This window comes from Tubulanus polymorphus, chromosome 5 (assembly GCF_964204645.1).
Source record: "Tubulanus polymorphus chromosome 5, tnTubPoly1.2, whole genome shotgun sequence".
Classification (NCBI taxonomy): domain Eukaryota; kingdom Metazoa; phylum Nemertea; class Palaeonemertea; order Tubulaniformes; family Tubulanidae; genus Tubulanus; species Tubulanus polymorphus.
In genome coordinates this window covers 3,952,900-3,979,154 of record NC_134029.1, presented here as the reverse complement: position 1 = coordinate 3,979,154, position 26,255 = coordinate 3,952,900, and the positions used below count along the sequence as shown (strand labels likewise).

The 26,255-nt window shown below is 37.5% G+C and overlaps 3 protein-coding genes across 4 annotated transcripts; 2 read left to right on the top strand and 1 right to left on the bottom strand.

The window, feature by feature from the left end:
* Positions 1–416: 416 nt before the first annotated feature.
* LOC141906535 (nuclear pore complex protein Nup98-Nup96-like) lies at positions 417–16,290 on the top strand. Its single transcript, XM_074795867.1, has 34 exons — positions 417–578; positions 1,217–1,420; positions 1,536–1,679; positions 1,989–2,120; positions 2,278–2,382; positions 2,656–2,813; positions 3,104–3,251; positions 3,556–3,746; positions 3,881–4,169; positions 4,483–4,686; positions 4,762–4,828; positions 4,909–5,017; positions 5,102–5,245; positions 5,606–5,781; positions 5,963–6,052; positions 6,144–6,264; positions 6,353–6,697; positions 7,141–7,380; positions 7,600–7,738; positions 8,050–8,241; positions 8,375–8,578; positions 8,749–9,021; positions 9,260–9,399; positions 9,827–9,977; positions 10,247–10,461; positions 10,693–10,872; positions 11,068–11,204; positions 11,652–11,933; positions 12,291–12,446; positions 12,925–13,054; positions 13,320–13,443; positions 13,798–14,032; positions 14,116–14,223; positions 14,311–16,290. The coding sequence occupies exons 2-34, from the start codon at positions 1,360–1,362 to the stop codon at positions 14,411–14,413; spliced, it is 5,493 nt and encodes a 1,830-aa protein (XP_074651968.1). The 5' UTR covers positions 417–578; positions 1,217–1,359; the 3' UTR covers positions 14,414–16,290.
* A 697-nt stretch (positions 16,291–16,987) lies between these two features.
* Positions 16,988–23,616, bottom strand: LOC141905194 (neutral amino acid uniporter 4-like). Of its 2 annotated transcripts, none has more exons than XM_074793992.1 (11): positions 23,525–23,616; positions 22,040–22,125; positions 21,546–21,663; positions 20,971–21,061; positions 20,796–20,884; positions 20,450–20,542; positions 20,280–20,364; positions 19,787–20,065; positions 19,158–19,336; positions 18,694–18,866; positions 16,988–18,310 (listed from the first exon to the last, which is right to left on the bottom strand). In XM_074793992.1, the coding sequence occupies exons 2-11, from the start codon at positions 22,077–22,079 to the stop codon at positions 18,054–18,056; spliced, it is 1,404 nt and encodes a 467-aa protein (XP_074650093.1). In that variant the 5' UTR covers positions 22,080–22,125; positions 23,525–23,616; the 3' UTR covers positions 16,988–18,053. The 2 variants fall into 2 exon arrangements, with proteins under 2 accessions (XP_074650093.1, XP_074650092.1); XM_074793991.1 differs by lacking the exon at positions 23,525–23,616 and adding an exon at positions 22,406–22,598.
* LOC141905195 (spermatogenesis-associated protein 4-like) lies at positions 22,759–26,194 on the top strand. Its single transcript, XM_074793993.1, has 7 exons — positions 22,759–22,795; positions 23,833–23,994; positions 24,116–24,245; positions 24,337–24,455; positions 24,782–24,944; positions 25,420–25,597; positions 25,953–26,194. Exons 2-7 carry the CDS (start codon positions 23,918–23,920, stop codon positions 26,057–26,059), a joined length of 774 nt encoding a protein of 257 aa, XP_074650094.1. The 5' UTR covers positions 22,759–22,795; positions 23,833–23,917; the 3' UTR covers positions 26,060–26,194.
* The last annotated feature ends 61 nt before the right edge of the window (positions 26,195–26,255 follow it).

Here is a 26,255-nt window from a genome sequence, read left to right as displayed (position 1 = left end):
GAGTTGGCTTTATCAGTAAAATTCTCCTTAATCCGATGCAAATAAGCAGCATGTGAGGCATGTGGGCGCCGAGAAAAATCGCTGCCGGTCACAAGGCGCCGCGTACCACGCACTCATCGAATGGGACTGCTCCGTGTGCCTTCATTTTCTCAGGGAAGTGACTTAATCAATATAAATTAGATTTATTACTCATCTCATGTGAACTAGAAAAATATATTATTTCAGAAAATATAAGGATCATTTTAGGGAATATAAGGTAAAGAGAAATCCTATGAATATAGACTGACAAGATTTCTATGTAAATTTGCAAGGAAGGTGTGAACGATATGCAATCCGCGTTAATTGGGATTCGAACCTATCAATAAACGATCTCATTCAGCCGCTGTCAGGTGGCGCTTTTAGCGGGGAATCCAGCGTGACGCCATTTTTGTACAAAATCCGAAAATTGCCTTGAATTGAACCGATTTAAACTGGATTTTACCTGTCTGAGTTATGCAACGCAACGCTATAAAGGCTCGTTAATATTTGCGTTATGAACAGGCTGGCGACAAGTTAATATTCAGTCGAGTTGAGCAGTTGTAAGTGTAATAATTACCACTTTCTTCGGTAGAAATTCAAAAACGACGTGTGGTGGTGACGACGTCGTGTCTGTCGTGTGGTATGGAGTTAAATCTAAAATCAATTACAGATAAATCAAATGTGGGCTGTTCGGTTGACCTTATGATTGAGTTTTCTAGATAAGCCTGAGATGGTGATGTTTAAATTTTTTAGTGATATTGGGCCTGGCCTTTATTATATAAGTAGCTATCAAAATCGCAAAATCGGATGATATTCATCATCATGAGTATGCATTGCATTTTGTTTGTTTGCATGGAAGATACACGATGAAGTTATTTATTGAGCTGAGGATTAATTTACAGCAAACCCCTAGATGAAGTCGCACTTATCATATGACTGATATGTGAATAAACAGCTTAGAATTGCTTCGCAGAATTAAATAAATGCTCCTGGTTGATTTGTTAAAAGTCAGACATAGGTGGAAAATAATTCATGCACATATTCACGGGTTGTTGAGGTTTAGGTGACAATTGTATGCACTATTTTGACTTAAGCATAAAATCTGACTTGGATGCCACTTTCTAAATTTATGGTTCTCACGTTTAAGGTTTTTTTAAACAGTATATATCTTAAATGTGTCGATATGTTATACTTGCAGGTAATTGTCATCAATCATATTGACTGTGGATAGATTATAAAGTGACGATTTGAAAGGTAGAACTCAAGAGATCTGATGCCAATTGCAGTGGCATTGATATAGATTAACTGCCGTTAATAAAGTATAGGGAATCGACTAGGAATATGTTTGGACAGAATAAAACCCCATTCGGGGGTGGCGGATTCGGTACTAGTAATACTACCAGTAAGTAAAATTTTTTATTAAGAATTAAAAGATTGCTTCCTTCGAATTCTTTGCTTTTGGTTGAAGGTGTCCGAAAAACTTGATTACTGATTTTTTGGTCGCTTCCTTTTTCGAGGTACAGGCTTCGGTACCCCGGCTTTCGGAGCCCAAACACCCGCTACGGGAGGACTCTTCGGTAACACTAATACCAGTACGGCGTCCAGCGTGTTCGGTGGTGGAAATACTACGTTCGGTCAACCGCAGCAAAATACTGGCTTTAGTGAGTATTCGTTTCTTAGAAAGCATGTATAGCTTATAATGGACCTTGTTTTCCCCTCCCTGGTTGTGCATTGGATTTAAGCAGTCGCAGGTCCCAGATGATGTGTTAATGGATTTCTGCCTAAAGAATGGGGGAAAAATTCGAAAGTGGTGAAAGAAGCGTCTACTAAAAAATATTGTGATAATACTTTTCATTAAAAGAAAAGATTTTCAGGATGTGAAAATACTAGAGTTCATACATCTGACCTCTGTACCCTATTGTCTTAAAACTGGCCTTCGTTAGCATTTTGTTTGTTTGTTTTTTTTTCAGCATTCGGTCAGCAGACTCAGCAGCCTGCTACCGGAGGTTTATTTGGTCAGAATACCGGTGCTACAGGTGGTCTGTTCGGCACTCCGAATACAGCGACAGCATTCGGAGCAAAACCTACGACCAGCTTCGGAGGTAAGCAAAATGATCTGAGCGTTTTGAGTTTGATTGTTTGAGAATAATCAAGATAATTTCAAGATCGTTTACTTGCGACGTTGACTGGTGTAAAAAAAAAGTTTATTTTAAATGCCCCAACTTAATTAAAGATAGATAAAAATCACGATTATTCTAGGGACAACGTTTGGTGGAACGACTGGTGGTGGTTTATTCGGTAATACAACACAACAGACTCCATCATTATTTGGTACGAATCAGACTACAGGAACTGGATTATTCGGTAAGAGTCTGAATTTCAATAGTCTGTTTCTATGCTAGTGGCTTCTAGGTTGAACTTAGTAACCGGTTTCCGTAGAAAGTACTGGTTCATTTACCGAAAAAATTGGTTTGGATTACGCTTTCAAAGCTAGGCATTTTTCATTTATTTGATCCTAGAATCTAATGCCATGCGTTTGAGTTGATTTTGACTCAAAAGTTGATATCTTAGAAACTGGTCCTGTATTACATTGAGTGACAAAATCCAATTGATTCATGAAGTAAGTCGTAATTGTAGGATTTGGCGCTACAGCTACGCCTGCGGCTGGTACGACGGTGAAGTTCAACGCACCTACTGGCACGGATACGATGCTGAAAAATGGTGTATCGAACAATATCAACACTAGACACCAGTGTATTACAGCGATGAAAGAATATGAAAGCAAGAGTTTAGAGGTAAATAGTGTTCAGTGCTGTGTAAGACGCCTTTTTGACTCATATTGTGATTGTCTTTTTGTTGCGACACAATTCTTGGTGATGATCCCCTTGACCCATGTCGTACTACTTGCTGCGACTGGACTCTCTCAGTTGCAAACATTCTATGCTGCTTTGAGTCGCACACCATTGCTGAAGATCAATCCCGTGGCAGTCAACTGGATCCTGGTCATCCTAGGCCATTGAGATTTCAAATTAGGAATTATCGACAATGAATTCGTGATCGTAAACTTTATAATTGTTTTTAACAGGAATTGAGGTTTGAAGATTATGGCGCGAACAGAAAGGGTAAACAAGGTGGAACCGGGTTATTTGGTACGTCTACCACTCCACAGGCACCGTCATTCACCAGTGGATTCGGTGTCGCGCAGAAACCCCAGACATCTAACTTCAGCACAAGTAAGGCTAGCCGTAAACTGTCCAACTTCTCTTGTTAGTGGTGTATACCGACGTGTGGACAGTTCAAGGACGAGCCTTTTGTGCAGTAAAGGATTAAATGTTCTTAACGTCTAAATTTTACAATACCTTCAACCACCTAACAACATTAATAGTGTTAACAATGCAGTTGGTCCAGTTTTTGCATTAAATTTCTGAAGAATGTGTTTTTAACAGTAACCAGTCAAGGTTTCTTACTGTTTTCATTGAATTTTCTTTTAACCAATGCTTGAGTTCTTGATAAGAGATTTGATGATTATTTTGGTAGGTTTTGGTGCTACAGGAACGACCGGTGGTCTATTCGGACAGACTCAGCCCCAGGCAGCGAGCACCGGTTTATTCGGTCAGACTAAGCCAGGTGGTTTATTCGGAACGACGACGACTACCGCGTCTGCTACACCGAGTCTAGGATTCGGTACAAACACCGGCACTTCTTTATTCGGTCAAACTCAACAAAAGGTAAATATCTGATTTGCAGCATTTCGCAATGTACTGAAAATGCTGAACTAAGATTGGAAAAATTCAAGATATCTTTCTTTGGATAAGCATATATTAATAGTCACGCCTATGTTGATGAATGTTTTTGATTGTAGCCTAGTTTATTCAGCACTCCGGCTGCGAGCTCTGCTGGTGGTCTGTTTGGTACCACAAATACATCAACTACAGGTTTTGGCGCTACAGGATTTGGCGCATCAACTGGGTTCGGTACACCAGCTGCTACTGGTGGACTGTTCGGCGCTGCTAAACCGGCATTTGGTACAGCGACAACTAGTGCCGGGTTCAGTTTCGGTCAGCCCGCTCAACCAGCTGGTGGATTATTCAGTAAACCGGCAACTACTGGTGCCGGGTTCGGTGGTTTTGGGCTGGCCACTAACACATTCGGTGAGTAGAAAATTATTTCAATATCAGGACCACATAGTTCTCTTGGGTTGAAACTTTGAAAATGAACAAATTTTAACTCATCAGGAGTAAAACTCAAATCAGATCAATAGAACTAAGTCTATATTGGGAAAGATTCATAAGTCACTGATAAAAATTTTTGGTCTAGTTTAGCATCTCAAATGTCTTAAAAGGCTTTAAGATATGATATTTAGAAAAGACATTCTTAAAGACAAGTATCTGATTTAAGATGCTCGGCTCGCTCAACCTCTAGAACTACACGTGTCATGATAACTGTTTGATTATTATGATTCAGGTACGACAAATAGTTTTGGTGCTAAACCGGCTACCGGAGGTTTTGGTGGTATCGGTGGATTTGGTGCGACTAGCGGTTTCGGGACAGCGGTCAGCTCGAATACCGGTGGCTTTGGAACGACTGGCTCGAGTTTATTTTCCCAACAGAATAAACCGGCATTCGGTGGTTTCGGGACAACCAGTTTTACCGGAACCAACACAGGAGGTATGTACGATGTTTAAAACATTAGAAAGGAATTAAGATTAGGAGTGAAAATGATCTGATTTGAAATATTTTTAGGTTTCACCGGTTTTGGCAATACAAATACTGCATTGAATTTGACGGCGGCTAACACTTCTTTCGGACAGTAAGTTGTCACTTATTTATACCTCCTACTTTGTGATATTTTGTATCAAGTTGAGATTTTTTTCCTTCAATCTATTACAGGCCAGCTGCAGGTGCACCCAATCCCGAACAAGGACTGATTCAACATCAACTATCTGCTCTTACGTATTCGCCTTATGGAGATTCGCCACTATTTCGAAACCTTAAAGATGTAAGTCTGTCATGTAACAGGTTATTTAGACGCGGGGAATTTTCTTTGTATAATCTCAGTATAACTTCTTGTTTCAATTTTCAGGGGGTAAAATCTGAGGAGAAATTGAAGCCGACAAATCCGGCCGCTCAGAAAGCAGCGTTGTCTGCGGCGTCTCAGTATAAAGTGAGCCCTCGACCAGCTGCAAGAATCAAACCAAAACCACTTCACACACCGGGCAGTGGCAAGGTAAACGCCATTTAGATATTCCTACAAAACCATTATACTAATGTTTCCAGAACCTTAGAAAGGGTTCATTACAGGCATTGAAAACCGTTATAAGAAAAAGCATCAAACTTTTATATCGGGATGTGAATTTGGATCAGCACACTTTAAGAAGAGAAGGTTTCTTCTTTAACGTATGATAGGAAATCAGTTTTAAAGGGGTTAGAAACTCCTTTGATTTAACAGTACCAATTCAGGAGGTGTCTATTGTAGTTGAGATATGAAAGTGATGCAGATGCTTCTTAGAAATTTGAAATATTTTCCTTTAAAACTCCAGGAATGAGTGATCTGTATGGACTTGATTTTCAAATTATTTGATTTCAGTCGTCGTTATTCGACGGTTTAGATGAAGAGGAATCGCAGATCGGAAGCGATACGTTCGTACCGCGTAAAAGTGTTAAAAAACTCGTCATTCACAAACACTCTCCATCGAGAGACAGCAGTGTGATACTGGGACCCGGTGATATGAGTCGGTTAGATAATGACCACAATACAAGCAGGTGAGTGCGAAAATTTGTGCTGAATTAATACAGAAAATCAATTTCAAAATGTGATTTCAATTTGATGATCAGTTTTAGAAGTGTTTGCGAAAATGTAACTGTTAAAATGTATTGAATTTAGTTAAAGAAAAGAAATGATACCTTTGTGCGTGAGTTCTGTATGAATATTTGTATTTCGAAGGAATGGATTCGTACCTGAAAATGGATTGATGAATGGTGAAGTAAATTCGAACAGTTCACGTTCTAGTCATCCGTCTGATAGACCGATCAAGTAAGTTTTAGAAACATATAGATTCGAAAGATATTGATGCTTTTCAATGCATCCCGTGTTGTGAAATCCTGTTTGATGTTGTGAATTTTAGTAATGAGTTGGACGATACTATAGCGATATTGAATCCGTCTGCCCGAGGGAAAGGCATCGTTAACGATACCGCGAATACTACACTGCACGATACGTCAGACCTCAATTTAATCGATGGAAGGGTAAGTTATTTGAAATATTGATAATTCAAATATTCAATATACACCAGTACCCTCTGTTTATTGATTTATTTTAATCATGGTTTTCTAGGATGATACGCCACCTATCCATCCGGCAGGAATTATTCTGCGTAGACCCGGTTATTATACGATACCGTCGCTGGACGAACTCGCCGATGCCGTCGACGGTAACGGCGATTGTTTCGTGCAGGATTTCACGATCGGAAGAGAGGGCTACGGTAGCGTTTTCTTTCCGGGCGTAACGAATTTGGCCGGCTTGAATTTCGACGAGATCGTTCATTTCCGTCGTAAAGAGGTCACCGTTTATCCGGAAGACGATAAAAAACCTGCGCTCGGAGAGGAATTGAATAAACGCGCCGAAGTGACATTAGATTGCGTCTGGCCTGTTGATAAAAGTGATCAGAGTGCTATAAAGGTAAGATCGAAGCCATCTCGCATGGTTGAAAGTCAATAAGGGAAAAATCAGCAATCGAAAGAAAATAGGGTTATCACAGATCAGGGAAACCGAAGTAAAATCAGTGGATTCCAGATTTTTTTCCCAGCAGAGAAAATCAGGGAATTTGAATTTTTTGTGTCGTGTTGTTCTTGCCGGTGATGATTGGCATGAGGAACCTCTCTAAAAAAAAACAGCCCCTCTAAGGGTGTCTAATGATTTAATAAGGGAATGTTTGGTCAAGGGTCAGAGATTTTTGGATTCCCTGATCTGTTCCCTGAGAAAAGCTATGAAAGATACTTAAACATTTAAACTCAAATGTTTCATGAGTCATTTTCAAACTGATGTTATTGCTTTCTTAGATAGACAGTCACGTGTCAGTAGAAATCAGTTGTTACTGATTTGAGTTTCATCTTTTATTTCAGAGTCCAGAACGTTTACAGTCAATGAACTACGCCGCTAAAATCGAACGCGCATCAGCGAAAATTGGTGCCAAGTTCATTGACTACCGGCCTGAAACTGGTTCCTGGGTGTTCGAGGTAAAGCACTTCTCGAAATACGGTCTGTTAGATGAAGACGACGATGAACCAGATCAACCACTAGAGACCGATCCGAAAAAAATCAAACTCATCAAACAAGCAACGGAAAAACAGCTACAGATTCAGGTATAATTTGTTTTTATGATAACAGGATGGCAGGAACACAGGGAAAATTCATTGGCAAAATTTTTCTTTAAAAAAAAGGTGGGGAATTTTGCAAAAAAATGCTATAAGTAAGGAAAATTATTTTATAAGTCTTCCATATTGTGTCTTGGAGAAATTTCAAAAGGAAAAACATTAAGAAGAAGAATGATACTCACAGCTATAATTGTTACATTAATATAGAAGAAACAGATTAAAATGAACGAAGTGTTGGGTGATATTCAACCGGATGAGATGCCAGCAGACGTACTGGACATGCTCGAAAACGAGGCTCGACAACAAGAACAACCGATGCAAGAAGAGGAAGATGACAATGATGCAGGTTAGTATTGAGTAAAATTGTTATTTTGTTATTACCATTGAAAAGAGTTGTTGAGGAGCCATGTTAATCTCGTGTCAAATCAGTAATACGCAAAGACAGTTAAATGTACTTGGAAGGTTGAGTAGATTTATTTAGTAGTAGATTTTGCTATGTACTGGTAATTGAAATTTAGAAGAAATTGAAGAACTGAACATTAAGTTACTACGTTAGGGTTAACTAGCAAACCGTAAAAGGTTCCCCATTACGCCCAGTGAAAATTCTAGCATAAATTCATAGATGGGGAAATGTAACTTCGATGGAATGTTTTTCAGATATGGCCGACATAACTAGAGAACAGATGCCAGAGTTTATAGATTATAATGAGGATGATGATGATGATGATGACCAGCAGTTAGCTCCGACATCTCATTTACTCGCTACAGCAATGGGTCTCAGTGCCCCAAACGTACAAATGATGAAAGCTTCATTTTTCGGCGATGAAGATATGGATGAGAACACGAGTTGTAAGTGTCAATGAAACAAGTTTTAGAGGGAAGGGTTGGCTTTCGAAGATTTGAAAATGCTGATAGTTTGGTTCTGTTCCTATCAAGATAAATCAATCATCGAATCAACCTTGTAAAATGTTGTGTTTTCTAGTGTCAAGACCCGGTGAATCATTGCTATCCTTACAAGATCGATTACACCCTAAGACTTCATCTTTACGCCGAGATTCAGCTACGAGAAGTGGCCCGACGCTGCTCGGCGGATCTTTACTGCGCCGTCCCTCGTCGCCGAAACCACCTTCCACACCACAGCCGAGAACTACTAGAGACAGTCTACTCAAACCTCATATACCTTCTAGTAAGTAGAAAAACCTACATACATAAACTTAATCAAATTTGTTTCCTATTTCTACCTTTTCCCTTAAAAACTTCATATAATCTTAATCATTATTGAGTCCGAATGATATAAGCGTTTCTTCAATAATATGCATTAGTTGACTGTAATTCATGGTTTCGTGTTGATTGTAGGTTTACTGTCCAGATTGCGGCCGTCGCCTCGAGTCGTCGGTAAAGAACTCACCGCCACGGAACACATGATAATTCCGAGTGGAATGGAACCCGATCGACGGGCAGACGTACACGTGAATCGTAACCCGATTCCGCTCGCATGTTCGCGTATCAATAATAAACACAAACTAGTCATGGATTCGGCGTGTTACATGGGACGCACTTGTCGGGTCGGCTGGGGCCCGAATTTGATGATGGTTCATTGTGGAAAACCTGTCAGTCGACATACAACTGGTAGGTACATTACTCAAATTTCCAGTATGGTTCAGGTTGAAGTCCAGCCTGAACTGGCAAGCAGCAAATTGGGGTTATTTTTGAGTGCCTAATTTAATACATCTAGATTTGAAAGCTATAAGGGGTTAAGATCATTACTGGCAGATTCTTTATAAGAGATTCATTGATCTCTGGTTCTCATGAAACGAAATGACATAATATTCACCTCTATCGTAATGAAATGACTGTTTGTTTTCAGGTGCCGTGAGACAGCTTCCGTCGATCATTCCGTCGAAACCAAATCAAGCAACTAGACCGAGCTTGTCCTCGTACACCGTAACGATAGAGAAAATCCATGTCTCCCATCATCATCTCGATTCCGACGATCCGACCTTACTCGTAAGTACCCGTGCTCTGTATTCATAATAATAATGATGTTTAATCATGGTTCCCACAGAACAGGGAAATTGGGAAAAACTTGGGAATTTTGAAATAATAATTTCCGGTTTGGAAATATTTGGGAATTTGAAAAAAAATTTCCTCAAATCAGGAAAATATTTGGAAAATTCATTTACATTTCGCGATTTCCCTCGGGAATCACCTTTTGATCAACCAGTCACCACTAAAATGTAGACTGTAGTATGATGATATCTGTTCATTTCCATTTGGGAAAATTGAAAAATCACCCAAAATCATTTTAAGTTAATATTAGTAAGATGAATTTGATTAGTAAGATGAGGGCCAAAGTTCAAAGGGAAGGGTATTTAGTTTGGATTTAGAATGGATTTAGTTTGTGTTGACAGAATCATATTTTTGTGGATTTCAGAATAATTACACAAAAGCACTGGATATACAACTTGACCGGTCGCAGTTAGAGTGCGAGAACAACGAGACGTGTCCGAAAATCAGTCCACTGAATGGAATCGAATGTTTACATAAATACGCTGAGCAATTACAGCAAGAAGCTGAACAAATAGGTATGAATTGGATAGTTGATGCCTGTGGTACTGCAGAAGACCCCCACGTTTATTACTTGTCAGGTTCCCACAATAACTGGTACAGGAATTGAAAATTCTCAAGTTTTTCCTAAGTATTTCATGGGTGATTTTTGGATTTGCCTTAATTAGAATAAGCAGATACCACCACCATACTACAGAGACATTCAACATTTTAATGGTTGCTGATTGAGGTGATTTTCCTCGTAATTAAGTGAATCTGAACAAGTTTCGTGTTTGATGTTTTTCAGGAGATCACCACGACGCCGGCCACGTTTTACATTCCAAACTCGTGTGGCAGTTATGCGTAGCTCTCTGGGGAGATATGGATGACGTGAAGATGAACGATGACGTCGACGCGAGCAGTTATAGTTATCACATGTCTCGACGAGAAGCGTTCTCGCGCTGGCTCGAGTCAGCCGCTGCTGACAAAATACAGAAAGAAATTCAAAATGTCAAATTCAAGGTTTGTATTCTGTCTCTTATCTGAAAATTTGGAGAGTCTGAAAAAAATTGTTACACAAACTTCCAGAATATTTCTGCAAGGCCAGCCACCAATGCTTCATGCCTTGCAGAGCTTACTTCATTCTTACTGAAACATTTCTATCATATCCCTTCCATTTACATTTCTACATCCGCCACTGCTCTTTCCTATACAGAGATACCGGTATTGATTTGATGATTTTATGAATTTTAGGGGGAGAGTCACATATCGGCTGTGTTGAGTCATCTGAGCGGACGACAGATACCGGAGGCGTGTCGTTTGGCGCAGAGTTCAGGTGATCACAGATTGGCGTTACTGATCAGTCAAACGCTCAGTAGTCCTGTATTCAGACAACTCGTACGCAAACAGTTAGCGAATTGGAATGAAGTGGAGGTAAATGAGATTGATAACATCCATAAAAAATGTTAACTTAAGGGTAGCCACTGACCTGGCAAACTCCATTTTGAACTTGACTGAACTTGAGTTCAACATGGATGAAATTTTCCTTATTCAGTGTTTGAATAACTACTAGACTACATGTACTCAGTACCGGTATGTTTATGATCAAGTTGTTGTATTTCATTTCAGGCTGATCGATTTATAGATGTCGAACGTATGAAAGTTTACTCATTGTTAGCCGGTTGTACGGTGTGGCCCTCGTCTCAGATGTTGATCAATTCCTGCGAAACGCTAGACTGGAAACGAGCCTTAGCTCTACATTTATGGTAGGTTTTCGGAATGTGACAAGTACCAGGATCCAGTTCCACAGTTCTGAGTTAAGAGTTAACTCTGAGTTAAAGTTAGTTCATTTTCAATGTTTTAACTCAGAGTCAAATCATACTCACGACTGTGGAACTGGACCCAGAACAATAAGTATAAAACTCCTTCAATTTTGAGAAATAGGCAATTAGAAATTTTTGTCCGGTTCGTTGTTGTACAGTAGACAATCCAATCCCTAAATCAATGCAGTTGGGATCCAGATTTTTTTACAACTAGATGGTTACCGAATTAGAAACCAAGTAGTGTAAATGAACAAGAGTCTACAGTAATTGGGTTATGAAAGTGAAGCGGACGCTTGAAATTCGAAATTATTTCCGTAAAAACTCGTTGGAAATTCCTTATATCCAGGACTGATTTGTAGGGACCCTGAATGTTATTTGTATATTTTGTAGGTATTTGTGTCAATCGAATTCAACGATCGCTGATGCATTGGCAGAATACGAGACGGCTTTCAAAGGTCGCAGTGAACACGGTCCATACTGCTGCAGTCCATATCCGCCATATTTAGAAGAGAATCCGTCTGATATTCCGGACGAGATGGCCGACGATCGGCGCTCCATTATTTACGATTGTTGTTATCACTTGTTGAAGTTATACTCGCAACGAGCTCATCGCATGGAGAGAATATTAGCGCCGACCACGTCTACACCGAATCATTTAGATTATCGATTGAGGTTAGATTTCCATCTTTCGTTGATACGGTAGACTCCTTTACTTAGATAAATAGTCAGTTAAATACCAAAGACTTTGAGATATTACAAGTGTGGAATTATTCATTAATGGTAGACTCTGCTTGCCATGGGGCAGATTGCCTTCGTTTAAAACGTCGCTCCAACTGCCCTGGAATGGAGAAAATTTATTTGTTCCATGATATCTGAGGCAAGCAGATTTTATTGTAGCTTTATCGAATACCGTACACAGGATAAAGTTAAATTTGATGATAGATAATTCTAGTTCTTCTGTAGGCAACATGACTTTGTTCCCAATCAGTTCAAATTGTTTAAATTTTGTCTTGGTTGATATTTTTGCAGCTGGCACTTGTTACAAGCGCTGAAAAGTTTAGGATACACCCATCTATCGGAGTATCATGAATCGTTGATACACGCAAATTATATCTCGCAGTTAGAAACGGTCGGACTCTGGCATTGGGCCATCTTCGTAGCGCTGCATAATTCTGATTCTGAAAGGTACGAGAATTTATTCCGGCTTTAATTCTTTCGATTGTAATGATTCAACTTTCTTAATCGTTAAACTGTGACCATCATTACGTTGACGACTAATCCAAATGACGATTAACACGGGGTGGCCACTGATCTGGAAAACTTGGGGAATCAGAAAAATCTAGAAAAAATCAGGGAATTTCACAAATTCTGCAGGGAATTTTTATATGTTAATTGACCACATGTTTCTTTATCTATACGTTATTCATTAAAAGGAATAAATTGTAACATTTTTAACGAACAAATTGGTCAGATTTACTCGTGGAATTTTGGTTTTATAACATGGAAAAATCAGGGAACCCGGAAATTTGTAAATTGGCAGAAAGTGGGCAACGTGTTACACTGGAAATTCAAATTTGGACTCCGAAATGATGTGATGAGTTTGACTGTATTCATTGTTTGTTATTCAAAAAATGTTGAGAATTATTTCGTATTTTCTACGCAGACGTGAGAAAACTGTTCGTGATCTGCTGAATCGACACGTCGATTTCTACCGCACTGAAAAATCGACGGCTATCGAACAGTTTTTACGTGAGAAATTAAACATTCCTGCAATCTGGCTGCACAAGGCTAAGGTATGTTCACTGCGTCAGAAATCGAATACTAGTCTGTGAGATTGTATATAAAAAACCCTCAGAATATAGAATACACTTGGGATCATTTCTTCTATCAGTCTTCAGGGATAGAAGTGCAAGTAATCTTTTCGAGATTTCAAGTTAATGGAGTCTTAATTTTCACATTGTGGGGTCTTTTATATACCTTCACTGTTACTAATTGAAGTCTGTATGTATGGAAAACAGGGAAAACAATTATTAATTTGGGAATATGGACAATTTTCAGGCACTGAAAGCTCACAGTTTGAACATGAAACACGAAGAGGCGTGGCACTTATTGAAAGCGAAACACTGGAATAAGAGTCATTCAATTCTGATGCAGCATATCGCTCCTGATTGTATCATCAATGGTATGTTAAACATTGATATACTGGTGTAATTTTTTCCACCACCCGAATTCGCCGAGTCCTCTGAGCAGCGCTATTGTTATCAGCTTTTAAAAGGTTTCTTTCCCCTCAGTCCAACTCAGGGCATCTCTAGCAGGTTTGAGGTTTAATTTTACCAATGAGGATGAGAAAATCCTTCGACCAAGAAACTCGGCTGCTTTTAGGATTCGAATGTTGTATGGACTAGAGACCAATCCGTGAATAGCCAATGCGCTAAACCCACTCAGCCTCTGCACCTCCCTGATATTTCTAGTCTCATTGATTTAGTATATTTCCTCTATCATCCATGATCATCTTTTGGATTTATCACGTTTGCAGAAAACACTGAATATTTGATGGAATTCCTATCGGAGCTCAGCGAACATAAAGACCTCGTACAGGGCTGGACGACCGCCGGACAAGTGTTCTACGATTTCATTCAAATATCGACGACGCTTCAGTCTCTCAGACAACAGGACGAGCCGAGGGTTTATGAACTGGAAGCCTTACAACCAAAAGTTGTATCGCTTTGTAATCGGTTGAATAGTCTGCAATGTCTTTCCGCTAAAGATAGGTACAGTTATTAAGATATTTTCAGTTTCTGATAATGCTATGCAGATATCCTCATTCAGACTTGTTTGTTTCAATATTTTGCAGAATGTGTCAAGCTGAAATGGCGAAGAAAACGGCAAATCTAATGCATGTTCTACTCGGGCTTCAGAGTCAATTGATGTCTGGAGATGGACAAATGTATGTTAGCGCTAGGTAAGTCTTTCGATTTAAAGGACTCTTGATTTGGTCCTCGTTCGTTAAGTACGGCTAGTTTGACATTGTTCTGTATTTTATCTACAGGTTATTAGCGCCAGGAATCAGTAAACTACCGTTACCAGAGGACTATGCTCTTCAAGAACTACGAATTCTTACTCGTAATTATATGACGGAAATGACAAGCTGAGGATGTAATACCGTAATACGTTGAACATCAAATTTTGTAAGATGCATAAGAACACTTCGGTATCTTTGTGATACTTTTGATTATAATAATATGTGCTCTTTCAATTATAAACTAGAAAACTAACTTGAAAGTTTATTGAGGCGGTTTCTACGGCGATAAAAAAATTCGATTTCAAAATTATTATTTTACGTCGCGTAAGTTGAAATGGAAGCTATGCCGATAATTAACACAATATCGAATGTGAATTCACTATCCTTCTGTGAAGGTTTCGATAAAAATAGTGATTTAGGTATCCAAATAGGCGTTGAACAATAATGTGAGGTTCCGCTAATGCATAATGAAGTTTGATGGGTGGTGGGCTATGAGCTCGGTAGGAAGGGAAATTGCTGGGTAGCTGGGGACTTGTGACTGAACGATATGAAGAATTTATTTCCCATGACAAATTAGTTTGTACGATGCCTTTTAATTCAACGTTTCAAATATTGAAAAAAACTCATATTTCATCGTCGGATTGAAATTATATATGATATTTTTGTGTCTATGTATAGAAAAAAAAGCGCCAGTAGTTGTAAAATTAGGTGAATGAATTATGCAAGTAATCACTGATCAATCAACAGAATACACTAAAGATTGTCTCGATGTCGGGATTGTGTCTCTGTGCAGGGATTGTCTCGGTGTAGAGATTGCCAGGGGGAATTGTACAAATCCTGTAAAAAAGATAAATTTATTTGTATATGCTATTCAATTTTTCGAGTTCGCTTAGAAATTATTTTCAAGATTGAAAACTTGCGTCGAATATTTGGAGCTATGGAACCATTTCGGTAAATCGTGTTTAACAATAACGTATTGTTGGGTGTAAAAACGGGATTTAAACGTGTGTCTAATGGATATATGAATTATGTGTTCAGAGAGTGATGTTTAGTGATATTTGAAATCACGTTGCATTCCTTTCAGTTGGATTTTGGCTTCAAAACTGAAGATAATTCTGTACTTAAATCATTCAAACTTTTCTACTGCTAGATACATGTATGTGTTATTGAAAAGCGCTGACTGGTTCAATAGTTTATGTTGATTGTATATAGATTTTATGTTATATGAAAAACATGTACATAAACTTGTCAGTTAGATAAGAGTTCATTACAACCACGGCAAAGGGGTTGGGGTTTGGTTTATAAGCTGTCAATCACCATACTTGGTGTGTAAAGAGTTGCTGGAATTTGCTCAAGAATTAGGTTTGTTGGTTATAATGGACTCTATATTTTGGGGTGGGTTTTAATGAGGGAAAATAGCCCACACAGGGAATATTATTGTATGTCTAAATATGGGGATGAAACAGTGAACCTAAAATCACTTCAATTGTTAAAATATTGCTGTATTATTTGCTTACGCGAAATACAAAAATAATGTTTATTGTTATCTGTTAATAAAAGGGGGATTGTTAAATATGATAGTCATCATGTGGGGTGGGCTATTTTTCGCCACTAGCCCAGTAAATTTATACGTTATTTAATAAACGACTGCATTATATGAATTCCCTGGAGGAGAAAAATTTATAGTTAATAATGAGGTAAAACTTGGTAGTACATTTCAATGATAGGAATGTCAATTGCTCCATCACTCCTATGTTTGCCTGCTGCACACTCCAACGATGAATTACTCATGGTTTTTTGATGCAAATTTTGTTCTCTTTCATGGCCTAAATACCAGCTTGATTTACCTGACAATCACATAAGTAATTATGATATAATGTAAAATAACTACCGTAAATCATCGTGTCACCTCCAGGGTTTTCAGATTTGTTCATATTCTGTGCATACCTTTTGTAATCGAGTCTGCGGATATGTTGCCAAATAAATAACAAACTTTGCTGTAATGAACTGGATCATTCTTGGATCTTTCTTTCTGTTTAGAGGAACGTATCACACTCAACGAGGTTACCAATTAATGATATCTGCTTAGGAGGTAACTCGGTCTCGCAACAGGGATATCTGGCGCTTTAGGCCTGCTTTCACATAATGTCACATTTGTGCATAATTAAAGTTAATTGGATGATACCAGTCAAAATATGTGCTAAGCAACAGTGAGGTGCCAGTCGCACTTGTGCCTGATTAAAAGGTTAATCGAAGGACAGGATTCCAGGCCAAATATTCCGTCACAACAGTTATTCACACTTATGCATTATTTAAGTCAATTGAAAGGGGAATGTGTCCTGTCACAACCAGTGAGATCTGCACCTGGTCAGAAAATTTCAGCATTACACCCAAATACAGATACCATTTAATTGCATGTCTAATGTACTATGCACGTTTATTTATGTCGAAGGATTGACTTTAACAAAAAGTGAACATCTTGATATCCATAAACAAGTTTTCTAAATGTAATCATTACTGATACATCCAAATGCTGAATTAAGCACGAGGGGGTCCCGGGTTCGAATCTGTGGAATCTGAATGGACAGGAATCTGTTGTCCAGGCATGAACCGGACATGACATGTTATAAACCATTGCTGTCAATTCTAAGTGTCAGAAAATCAATGCATCCAAGTCCATCAATCATCCAACAATTCCGATATTCATAGAAAATTCTTTTATTCACTAATTCATTGAAAAATTGAATAGCATTACAGTTATTCTTTAATTTCATTTTTTGATCCCTTATTCTGTACATTACTTGGTTTTCATATAAGGTAGACTACCAAAAGTCAAATTTCACCAATGCCCAGCAAGTTTAAAACTTTTCTTATTATTTACACATGACATCAGTGAATGTAGTAATGGGAAATACTTGGCACAACTTAATGGCATCCAGTAAGTTTGACATCAGGGTAAAAATAAGTTGTTTTTCATACGAAAAATAAAAAACTTTCAATTAAAATTTCTAAAATTAAAGAACATTACAGGGAAAAGATAATCAAGGATTTCTATATATGAAAGACATTTTTTCTCATTAAGCTCCGATTTGTTTCAATCAAGACAGTGTTCATGACTAGTTCAGCAAAGTACTGCACATACCAAATAAAAATTTAACCCCCTCCCTCAACACACTTATATACATGTACATACAAACATAAAAATAATTGGATTTTTCCAAGAACTCTCTCTTTTTGCACGCAGTAACTTCACCCCAACATTAAGATTAAATCCATCAATGATTTGATCATAACAAACATATAGTTTTACAAAAGGATTGTCTGATGATTCCTTATTTCTCGTACCCACAATAAAGATTTCGCTTTTTAGCTTAAGTTTCACATTCAGTTCGACTTAGAACCTCCTTAATTATGGCATGCTTGATGACTAAATCATAAATCTCAATAGGATAAATGACTCAGTGATCAGCTTTTAACTCCTCGGCAGATGATAAGCAATTGATTAACCGAGCAACTCTAGTTCCCCCTGGATGTCAATGACATTAGACAAAAAAAACACAGTTTTGATTCTATTCTTCACATTTCGATCATTCCTCTGGCTGTTCCACGAAAAAGTTCAAAACTTTAATCTGATAATAAACATTTCCAGAAAATCTATAATCATTCCAGATTATCTTCATGAACTTTTTGTGAAACCGAACCCGAACTCAGGCATGTTGGATTTCGTCGACATGCGCTAACTTAACTCACAGCCGTCATTTCGAGAAAAGCTACGTGCCATTCTGAAAAGCTTCCACGATCTCTTTCAATGAAACAAACGTGCCGGAAACGAATCCCGTCAAACCGAAGACGATTATGAATAAGTCTTTGACGAACATCCACCAGTAATGTTTTACAGTATCGCGTTCGTCCCAGTACGTAATCATCTCCAACATAGGCGGAAATATCAAAGCCAGAGCCGAACTGCTGACTGCTCCGATCAATGATATCAGCAATTCTAAATGTGGGATAACAGCTGCCAATCCAACTGAAATCAGAGAAAAAAACAGAATTTTTTTTACAGAAAAACCACGTTTGGAATTAAGTAGACGCCTTAACTTAAATGCTTTCTATTCCAATTATCACTTTACTCGAAAACAAATCTTGAACTAATGCAACAAAATGTAGACTAAATCCCATTTCTAACTCGCTTTATTTTCCTAAATGAAACCAAATTCGCTGGTCCAGATTCCAGTTTTAGGAGGCATCTCCTGGATGATGGGGACTTCAGGGGACCCAATAACCTAGTCCATTTCAACTGATTGTTCGCTGTATCCAGAATGAACTAATCAAAATTTTCTTAAGTGGGATGAAATATTAAATTTGCAATAACCGACAGATCATTATATGCAAAGTGGTTGAATGACTTACATGTAAATAGCACCAAAAAAACACGGAAGCAATATTCCCCGATCAGTTTCTGACGATCCGTGCGAAGATACTGTTCGAATGTCGGCCATATTATATTGACGGGAACATAAAACTGGAGACCATATGAGATAAATATCGCTATCGGAAACATCAACTTTACTGAAAGGTACAGCCTGAAATAGAAAACGATTCATGAGTGTGTGTGCATTTCAGATAAGAGAGGAAATAAAGATAACCAGTGAGGAACCATGCAAATGTCTCAAGTCAACCTATCGCCCTAGACTTCAGCATGTATCACACCATTTTATGATACAGTATCAACAACTGATGGGATATCCGAGCATGTCTCCCAACTTGCAGCTAGGATTTAATGATGGCTTTTTAAATACTGCGAGTTTCAAGTTTCTAACTGGTCAGACTTACACATGGTTTTAATTGTAGTAGGTTAATTTATTTTGACTTACCAGAAATCTGTTGGCATGTTTAGTGTCAAACTTCCGAGACAGTTTGGTCCGAATTTCATGTAACCATAAAAACCGCAAGCAGTATACAACAGTGAAACGACGCACATGGCAGTGTTCATAACGCCGGTTTTACCACCGAAATCTTCTGGATTTTTCATTTCATTTTCAATCGGTAGAACCTGCAGACGGATATGACAGATACTGGTTGAAATGAAGAGGATTGAGTGATACAGTAGTGGAACCAAATTCAGGGCATCAGAAGAAGTATGAAATAACAGAGTTCACATAATTCAGATTATTTTGGACTGATAAATCCAAATGGTTTATAAGAAATCTTAACATGATAAATAATCATATATCAAAATCTGGCTTTTACTGATCAAGATCCTTTTCTTACATTACTTTCATTGGCGCCGTATTTGACAGTATTCAAATTGTCTTATTCTAAGTAGAAATTTAAAATTAAATTCTAAGCACACGTATTTCACATCCAATAAATCATTTTATCCCAACGATGTTTAACAATATTCAGTAAACCTCGCTTTAGACAATAAAATACAAACAAACTGGGGCTGGAAAAATTAGTGGCCTGAGTTAGTGATAAGTCTGTGAAAATTCAAAATACTTACAAGACTTATGCCTTCGAAAGAGAAGACGACCGTTCCGAAGAATAGAGGAATTTTTTCTAATGAAGCCACAAGTTCTCTATCGGCAACCGGTGGAAGATCCTGGACGCAGTAGATGAATATCACGACTAATCCGGTGACAGTTAACAAATTAGCGAACGTCGAAAACGGCGCTAAATGCTTCAGATTTCGAACGAACGAATACGGAATGAGAAACACCAATAAAGCGAGCATGTAAACTTGTACGGGTGGATCATGAGCTGGTTGAAAGTGTTCAACAAACTGAAACAACAGAGAAGAGGTATGCATGAACAAATTGAAATCATTACGCCAAAGGGGATATGCATGTACATTTAGACCACCTAAACAGAACTGATTACAATGTCATTTCTTTAGAATAGTAATTTCGTTGAAAATGGACATGGAAGGATCTGATTCTCAGCATATTTTTAGGGTATGAATGAAATCGCTTTTGGAATACTATAGCAATACTTACTAATCTCACATTTTCGGCTATAAATAGTACATATACACAACAGAATCCGATCTGCGTAATGTTCAAGAACATATTTACACTATATCTAGAAGAAAAGAAATTTACTGTGACATCGAAATGAAGGTACTTTCGCCGACGATAAACAGAGTGTGGAAAATATGAATATATACCTCATAAATACGGCTATTCTTCGAAGTGGCTGAGGCCCGGTGGAAAATGCTGTATACATTGTCATAGTATAATCAAAATTTTGAGCTTCAGTCCTGAAATGCAAACAACAACAAAATGTCGAGGGAAACATTTTTGGAAGAAGCTGGGCCCAATTGCACAATCGAGATTAAGGTTCAAAAGTGGTGTTATCAAAAGTGGTGTTAAATTATTAGATTGGCTAAAAAACCAAGGCGATGTCAGACAGGTCTTAAATCTAAGCCATTACTGCAACTGACCTCTGAACTCGAGGCTTCTCAACTTGGCAACGCAAATGCGGCCTTAGACAAATGTTCTCTAGATACATACCTTCTAGCTAGAACCCTAGAGCAGTTTAATAGTATATGCATACAGTGAGTTGCTATGAATCCTACGACCAGGATGCCAACAGACCCTACCTGAAAATACAATCATAATTTCTCATCTCTCAGGAAGTTCTTGATCAGTTTTTCATTGAATGAATCTACTTTATAGGCCTACGTACCACTAGTCCAGCGTTCATAACGGCGTTATGCATCGCGAGCATACCCGTACCGATATTACCTTTCAACATGTGCATCATGGTTTGAATATTCCTAATTTAGGAAAAACAACAACAAATTACTGGCAATCAAAATCTATGCCGCGTCGGGTTCAGAATTGAATTTTTCAATACTACTACCCATTTATTCAAAGGCACTTTATTCAAAGGGCAAGATTTTGCCGTCAAAATATCTAATACTAGTAATTTTGCCAGAAATTTGTGAAACTGACACCTAAAGAACCAAGTTAATAATATATGTAATAATGATGTGGCTTATATAGCTCTAAATCTCAGAGGGCTTTACTAAAGATAAAAAGCTTCCTTTAAAAGGAAACAGATGCTTCCTGAATTCATCAATGGATGGGATTGCTTGGAAGCTTGTTCCAAAATCTAGGGGCACAGTTGGAAAAAAGCCCGGCCACCAATTAATAGACTGCTTATGGAAGTACATGAAGTGGAGAGATCAGGTATGTATGAAAAAAGCAAACTGTGTATGGTCTGGCAGTATGGCATAATAGCTTTGCGTAAAAACTTACGTCGTTTTATGTTCCACTTCCTCTTCATCTTCCTCTTCAGTTTCATCGGTTGATTTCGTTTCGTCGTAATATTCATCGTCATCACCCTGACCGCCCAGTTCTTCATAATTCACCGAGCCTGTCAGCGTAAAGCGTAACATACGTATAGCATCCATAACAGTCGAGAGACTTCAACAACCGAAACTAATCACAAATTATCTATTAATTCATCGTATTTCATAGAAATTCTAGAATTAGATTTTGCAATTACATCTATTATCAAATCTATATATCTAGAGTACATTTGTACCAGCGTATATCCATACACATATATATTCAGTACACATTTATTGCCGATTGATTGCAGGTGCTGTATTGAAAGCAATGCAATATTGGTAATGTTCAAATATGATTTCCAGACAGATGTTTAATCGATAGTTTATTGACCTGGTATCCTTATAAAAATATCAGTGCAAAAAATGGCTTTTTTCTGATCAATTTGATCTGTTACATACCTGTTGTTTGGATTGACACATCTGGAACAGGGTCATCCATTTTTTCGGTGTCGCTCGAATCTTTTTTTTTGCCAAAATTAAATAATCTGAAATATATACCGTAGGTATATAATATATGTACATTTTTGAATGATTGATTTGGCAGAACCCAGAGATTGAAACTCATGCAACGTCCGATTACAATCGGCAAATAAATCCTAAAACTGAAGATGAACTTGTCAGACAATGCATAATCACAGATATACTTAAATAAACGGTAACTGTTTAGATAAATTCCGAAAGATTAAATTGAGGAATTTTTCACGGTCTTACAATGCCTCGATGAAAAAAAATCCAGTTAGACCCTAATTAGTATTTTACACTTACTTAAGCTTGAATGCAGACTTTTTCTGGAAAGATTTAGTCAACACGTTTGACTTGTCGTCAAAATCAGGCTCAGCCATAGCTTACTACCGGCACTAATCGGATAATCCGACAAAGACCCGAGACTAATATTTGATTTTTAACCAACCGGCGTCAATGACAGTTCCGTATACACCCCAAATGAACACTATCAAACCTGTCCTAGATATACCTGCACAGTTCATTTCAGATACCTGGCGTGTATTGAACAATTTATATTTGTACTTTCAACTATTTTCATTTTATCGATTAGTATTTGATAAGCATTGTTCTGTCCTATTTTTAAAAGCGATAAGAAGATAAGACAGACTACGGGCGTATAATCTCTAGTGCCACAGAGTGAGCCTGAAAAAGGTAGGCCACATTATTTCCTAGCAATGGTGCTTTTTGAAAAAGGGTCTTATAATAAAATGTTTTTACAACAAAAAAAACCTATAGTCTAATATATTTTCACGAGTTTCCACAGAAAATATTTCAAATTCTATTCATAATTCTTAAAATGACCATCGACGAGGTATATCAGCTATTTTCATCTATGCCCTGCCCAATCATTATAAGCCTACCGCTGCGAAAATCATGAGGGGCCTATGTTTGAGAGTAGAAGGTTGTAGTCGAATTGAGACATTGAAAATCATTGACAAACAGGCATATATAAGAAATGGCTATAACAATAATTCCATTTCAAATGCACTATGATACAAGTGACACAAATCCCAAAAATCTTAAATGATTAGCCAAAAATCTTAAAAATAAAATGAAACTGAAAGCCCAATGCCGAAAAAAGTGTTTAAATGATGGCCGGGCCTCCCACATTCCCTGAGAACTTACTAAAAAGTAAGTCTTCTTTACTACATAACAAACATATCCTCTATCAGTTCCACAGACCTCAATCCATGAATCATGACGGAACACAAAAAAATATAAGCTGACCCAGTCTGTCTGTTGTATATCGACTATGATTATGGATTAAACACAGACTAAACTGCCGCTAAATCATCCGCTTTCTCAAAACTCATAAGTTCACGTGACACGAGCTAAAATTTTCAAACAATATCTCAAATAGATAACTCAAAACTCACTCACTTCTAAAAACAAATATTATGCGTTTATCTTATCGTTTTATCATCATAAATGTTTAAAACATTCGCTTGCCTTCCGGATTGTTCAGCTGTTCAGCCCGCACGAACTGGTGGACCAAGAGGTGCTGCCACCTGTAAATACAGGTCGAAACAGTATCAATAAATTTTCGAACTTTTCGACACTAACCTTTTCAAAACCTAGAATAGATAAGTCTAGCTATATCCATTTATGTATTGTTTAATATATAAATTCTGTTCAATGTAAGTGGAAAGAGTGGAGTTTTATTAGTCTGAAAATCATTGATGTTTTAGAGACCTGTCGGTTGTCAATAAACAATATGGCCGTCGTGTAAACTTCCTGAACTTCAGAACTCTTCAATAGGAAATTCTAGACGCAATGGCAGGCCTCAGTAGAGAAGTAATTCGTTGGTTACAAAGTTTAGATTTAACTTGGCAAGTTAAGACTCCGAAATGGTGAGTAAAATATTTTTTGAATCATGTGAGCAAAATGGCTTAAAAATAAAATTTCGAATTTTCTTATCAACAAAAAAAAAATAATTACAACAAAATTAAAAATCATTAATTTAATTTTCAGGGATCTAACAAATGGTTTTTTGGTAGCTGAAATATTTTCGTGGTATTTTCCTCTTGAGATAACTATGCATTCATATAATAATGGCACGTCTCTGGATTCGAAACAGCGTAACTGGGCATTACTAAAAAATGTATGTTTCTTAAGAAAAAAATGTGTATTTCTCGATGACAAATCGTTATTCTACAATTTCGCTATTTGATTGAAATATCTTCATTACTTAGTTTATCAAGAAACACAAGTTAGAAATACCGGAAGATTTCGTGGAAGGTACGATCCATTGTAAAGAAGGAGCAGCTCAACTTCTGTGCGATAGAATCTATGAGATTCTTACGAATCGACCGTAAGTTTGAACTCCAATTCAAACGTAGATTTCAAACTAATTGCACCAAGCTGCAGCTTTGAGAAAAATGAGTCTAGAATTTATTTCAAGTGATAGTTAACACAAATAAAGATAGATTGAAGTGTTGAAGGAAATAGAAATAATTCATTTTGATTGGGTTTTGTTCATTAACTCTGAAATACTAAGATTGATATCAATCTACCGGCCATATTTGATTGTTGTTTAGTTTGACTCTTGACAACTGATTTTCATTTAATGACTGTTGACTTATGTAAAAAATGTTAGGCCTAACAGATTTCTTCTGCCTTTGTATTTACTGAAATTAGGGTGAAGAAAATGGCTTCTGAGTTTGAAGTGGATTTCACAGACAGTGCCTATCAGATACGAATACCGATGCACGCGAGATCGACAGCTTCACAAGCGATTAAAAATAACCTGCGCGTTACAGAAATACTCGCTGATAAAAACATCATCACTAATCAAATGAAAGTAAGTTGCTGGTAATGATAGGGTTGCTATTCTCCTGTGCCCTTTCGAAAACAAATGGAAATTATTCTTTAAGATTTCTGGCACTTATGTGCCTGGAAAATAAGTTAGAATTTCCTTAAATTTTGAAATTTTCCAGACCTCCAGTTTTGGCTTTGCCTCTCTTTTCATTGTGCTCCTGTCAGTCTGCCCCTTGTATCAATTAGCTAGGAAGCATTTGGAATTCTATAACTCTTAGTGTATCTTTATATCAGTAGTTTTTTTCATTTGATTGACATGTATAGTTAAGTTTTTAAATGTTTAAAATACACAATTTAGTAGAAACTCACCTGATTTGGGGTTATGATAATAACGGGTGTGTCAATCCTGAAAACATTTGTGTCACTAAACTCTTCACAATCATTAGAATTTAAGACTTGTTTTGTAATCGCTTTCATGGATTTTCGATCTTCTATTTATCATTGATATCTCTTTGCAGGCACAAGATATAATTAACGATCATATAGAACATCGTCGAGTTGAACGTATGGAGAATCCTGACCGGTTTAACATCCGCCCGACGCTCGGAGAATTGAGCGAACGAATCCCATCTCAAAATCCACCGACATATGAAAATGAGAGCACGATGATCAGTACTGCCAGATCCCCGACTAAAGGTACACAAAATAATATTCACTATCAGTTTTCATGCCACCTACCTAGAAATCAGAGAAGTCAGGCTATTTTGTAAAAAAAAAACTAAAAATCAGGGAATAGTCAGGAAAATTTACTGAGATTGCTAGATCACTTATAAAATCAAGCAGTTTCTGTCTACTGGGGTATGTCTTACATATTTGACTGTTTATTGAGCAGATCAGTCAGGGAAAAAATGTGCATGTCAGGAAAAATCGAATTAAAGTGTTCACCCTGAATGATTTCAAGACATTTAGCGCGAGACATTTCATCAATTAACTTTCATTCACATGATGTTATTTCCTAATGAATTCTAATGAGGTCCCACTTGTATTTCAGGTGGCTCTCCGATGCACCAGGCTGCGGCCACACCTCAATATCAAGAAATACATGTTCAACAGTTAGGATACGACAATGCAGTCAAACCAATGGTCATTCAACACTGAGTAATCAACAGAATTTCTTATCACAAATGAAGATGAGAATAGTTTCATTCCTCATTTGATTACTGTCCGTCCATTAGTCCATCCGATGAGTGTTTTATATTGTGTACTGTATGAGGACGTTTACTGTGACCACATCAAATCCTTTATTGTATTAAAGACTCTTGTTAGATCTTAATTCAATTTCAATAAATATACT

Bases quoted from the DNA above. Each gene is read 5' to 3' on its own strand.
- LOC141906535 (XM_074795867.1), top strand. From the start codon at position 1,360: ATGTTTGGACAGAATAAAACCCCATTCGGGGGTGGCGGATTCGGTACT. The intron at 7,381-7,599 runs GTATAATTTGTT...ACATTAATATAG, and splicing joins AAAAACAGCTACAGATTCAG to AAGAAACAGATTAAAATGAA. The intron at 8,242-8,374 runs GTAAGTGTCAAT...TGTGTTTTCTAG, and splicing joins TATGGATGAGAACACGAGTT to TGTCAAGACCCGGTGAATCA.
- LOC141905194 (XM_074793991.1), bottom strand. From the start codon at position 22,482: ATGGCTGAGCCTGATTTTGACGACAAGTCAAACGTGTTGACTAAATCT. The intron at 21,664-22,039 runs GTATGTAACAGA...TTACGCTGACAG, and splicing joins TGTGTCAATCCAAACAACAG to GCTCGGTGAATTATGAAGAA. The intron at 20,066-20,279 runs GTAAGTATTGCT...CTGTTGTTTCAG, and splicing joins TAGCCGAAAATGTGAGATTA to TTTGTTGAACACTTTCAACC.
- LOC141905195 (XM_074793993.1), top strand. From the start codon at position 23,918: ATGGCAGGCCTCAGTAGAGAAGTAATTCGTTGGTTACAAAGTTTAGAT. The intron at 24,456-24,781 runs GTAAGTTTGAAC...TACTGAAATTAG, and splicing joins GAGATTCTTACGAATCGACC to GGTGAAGAAAATGGCTTCTG. The intron at 24,945-25,419 runs GTAAGTTGCTGG...ATCTCTTTGCAG, and splicing joins TCATCACTAATCAAATGAAA to GCACAAGATATAATTAACGA.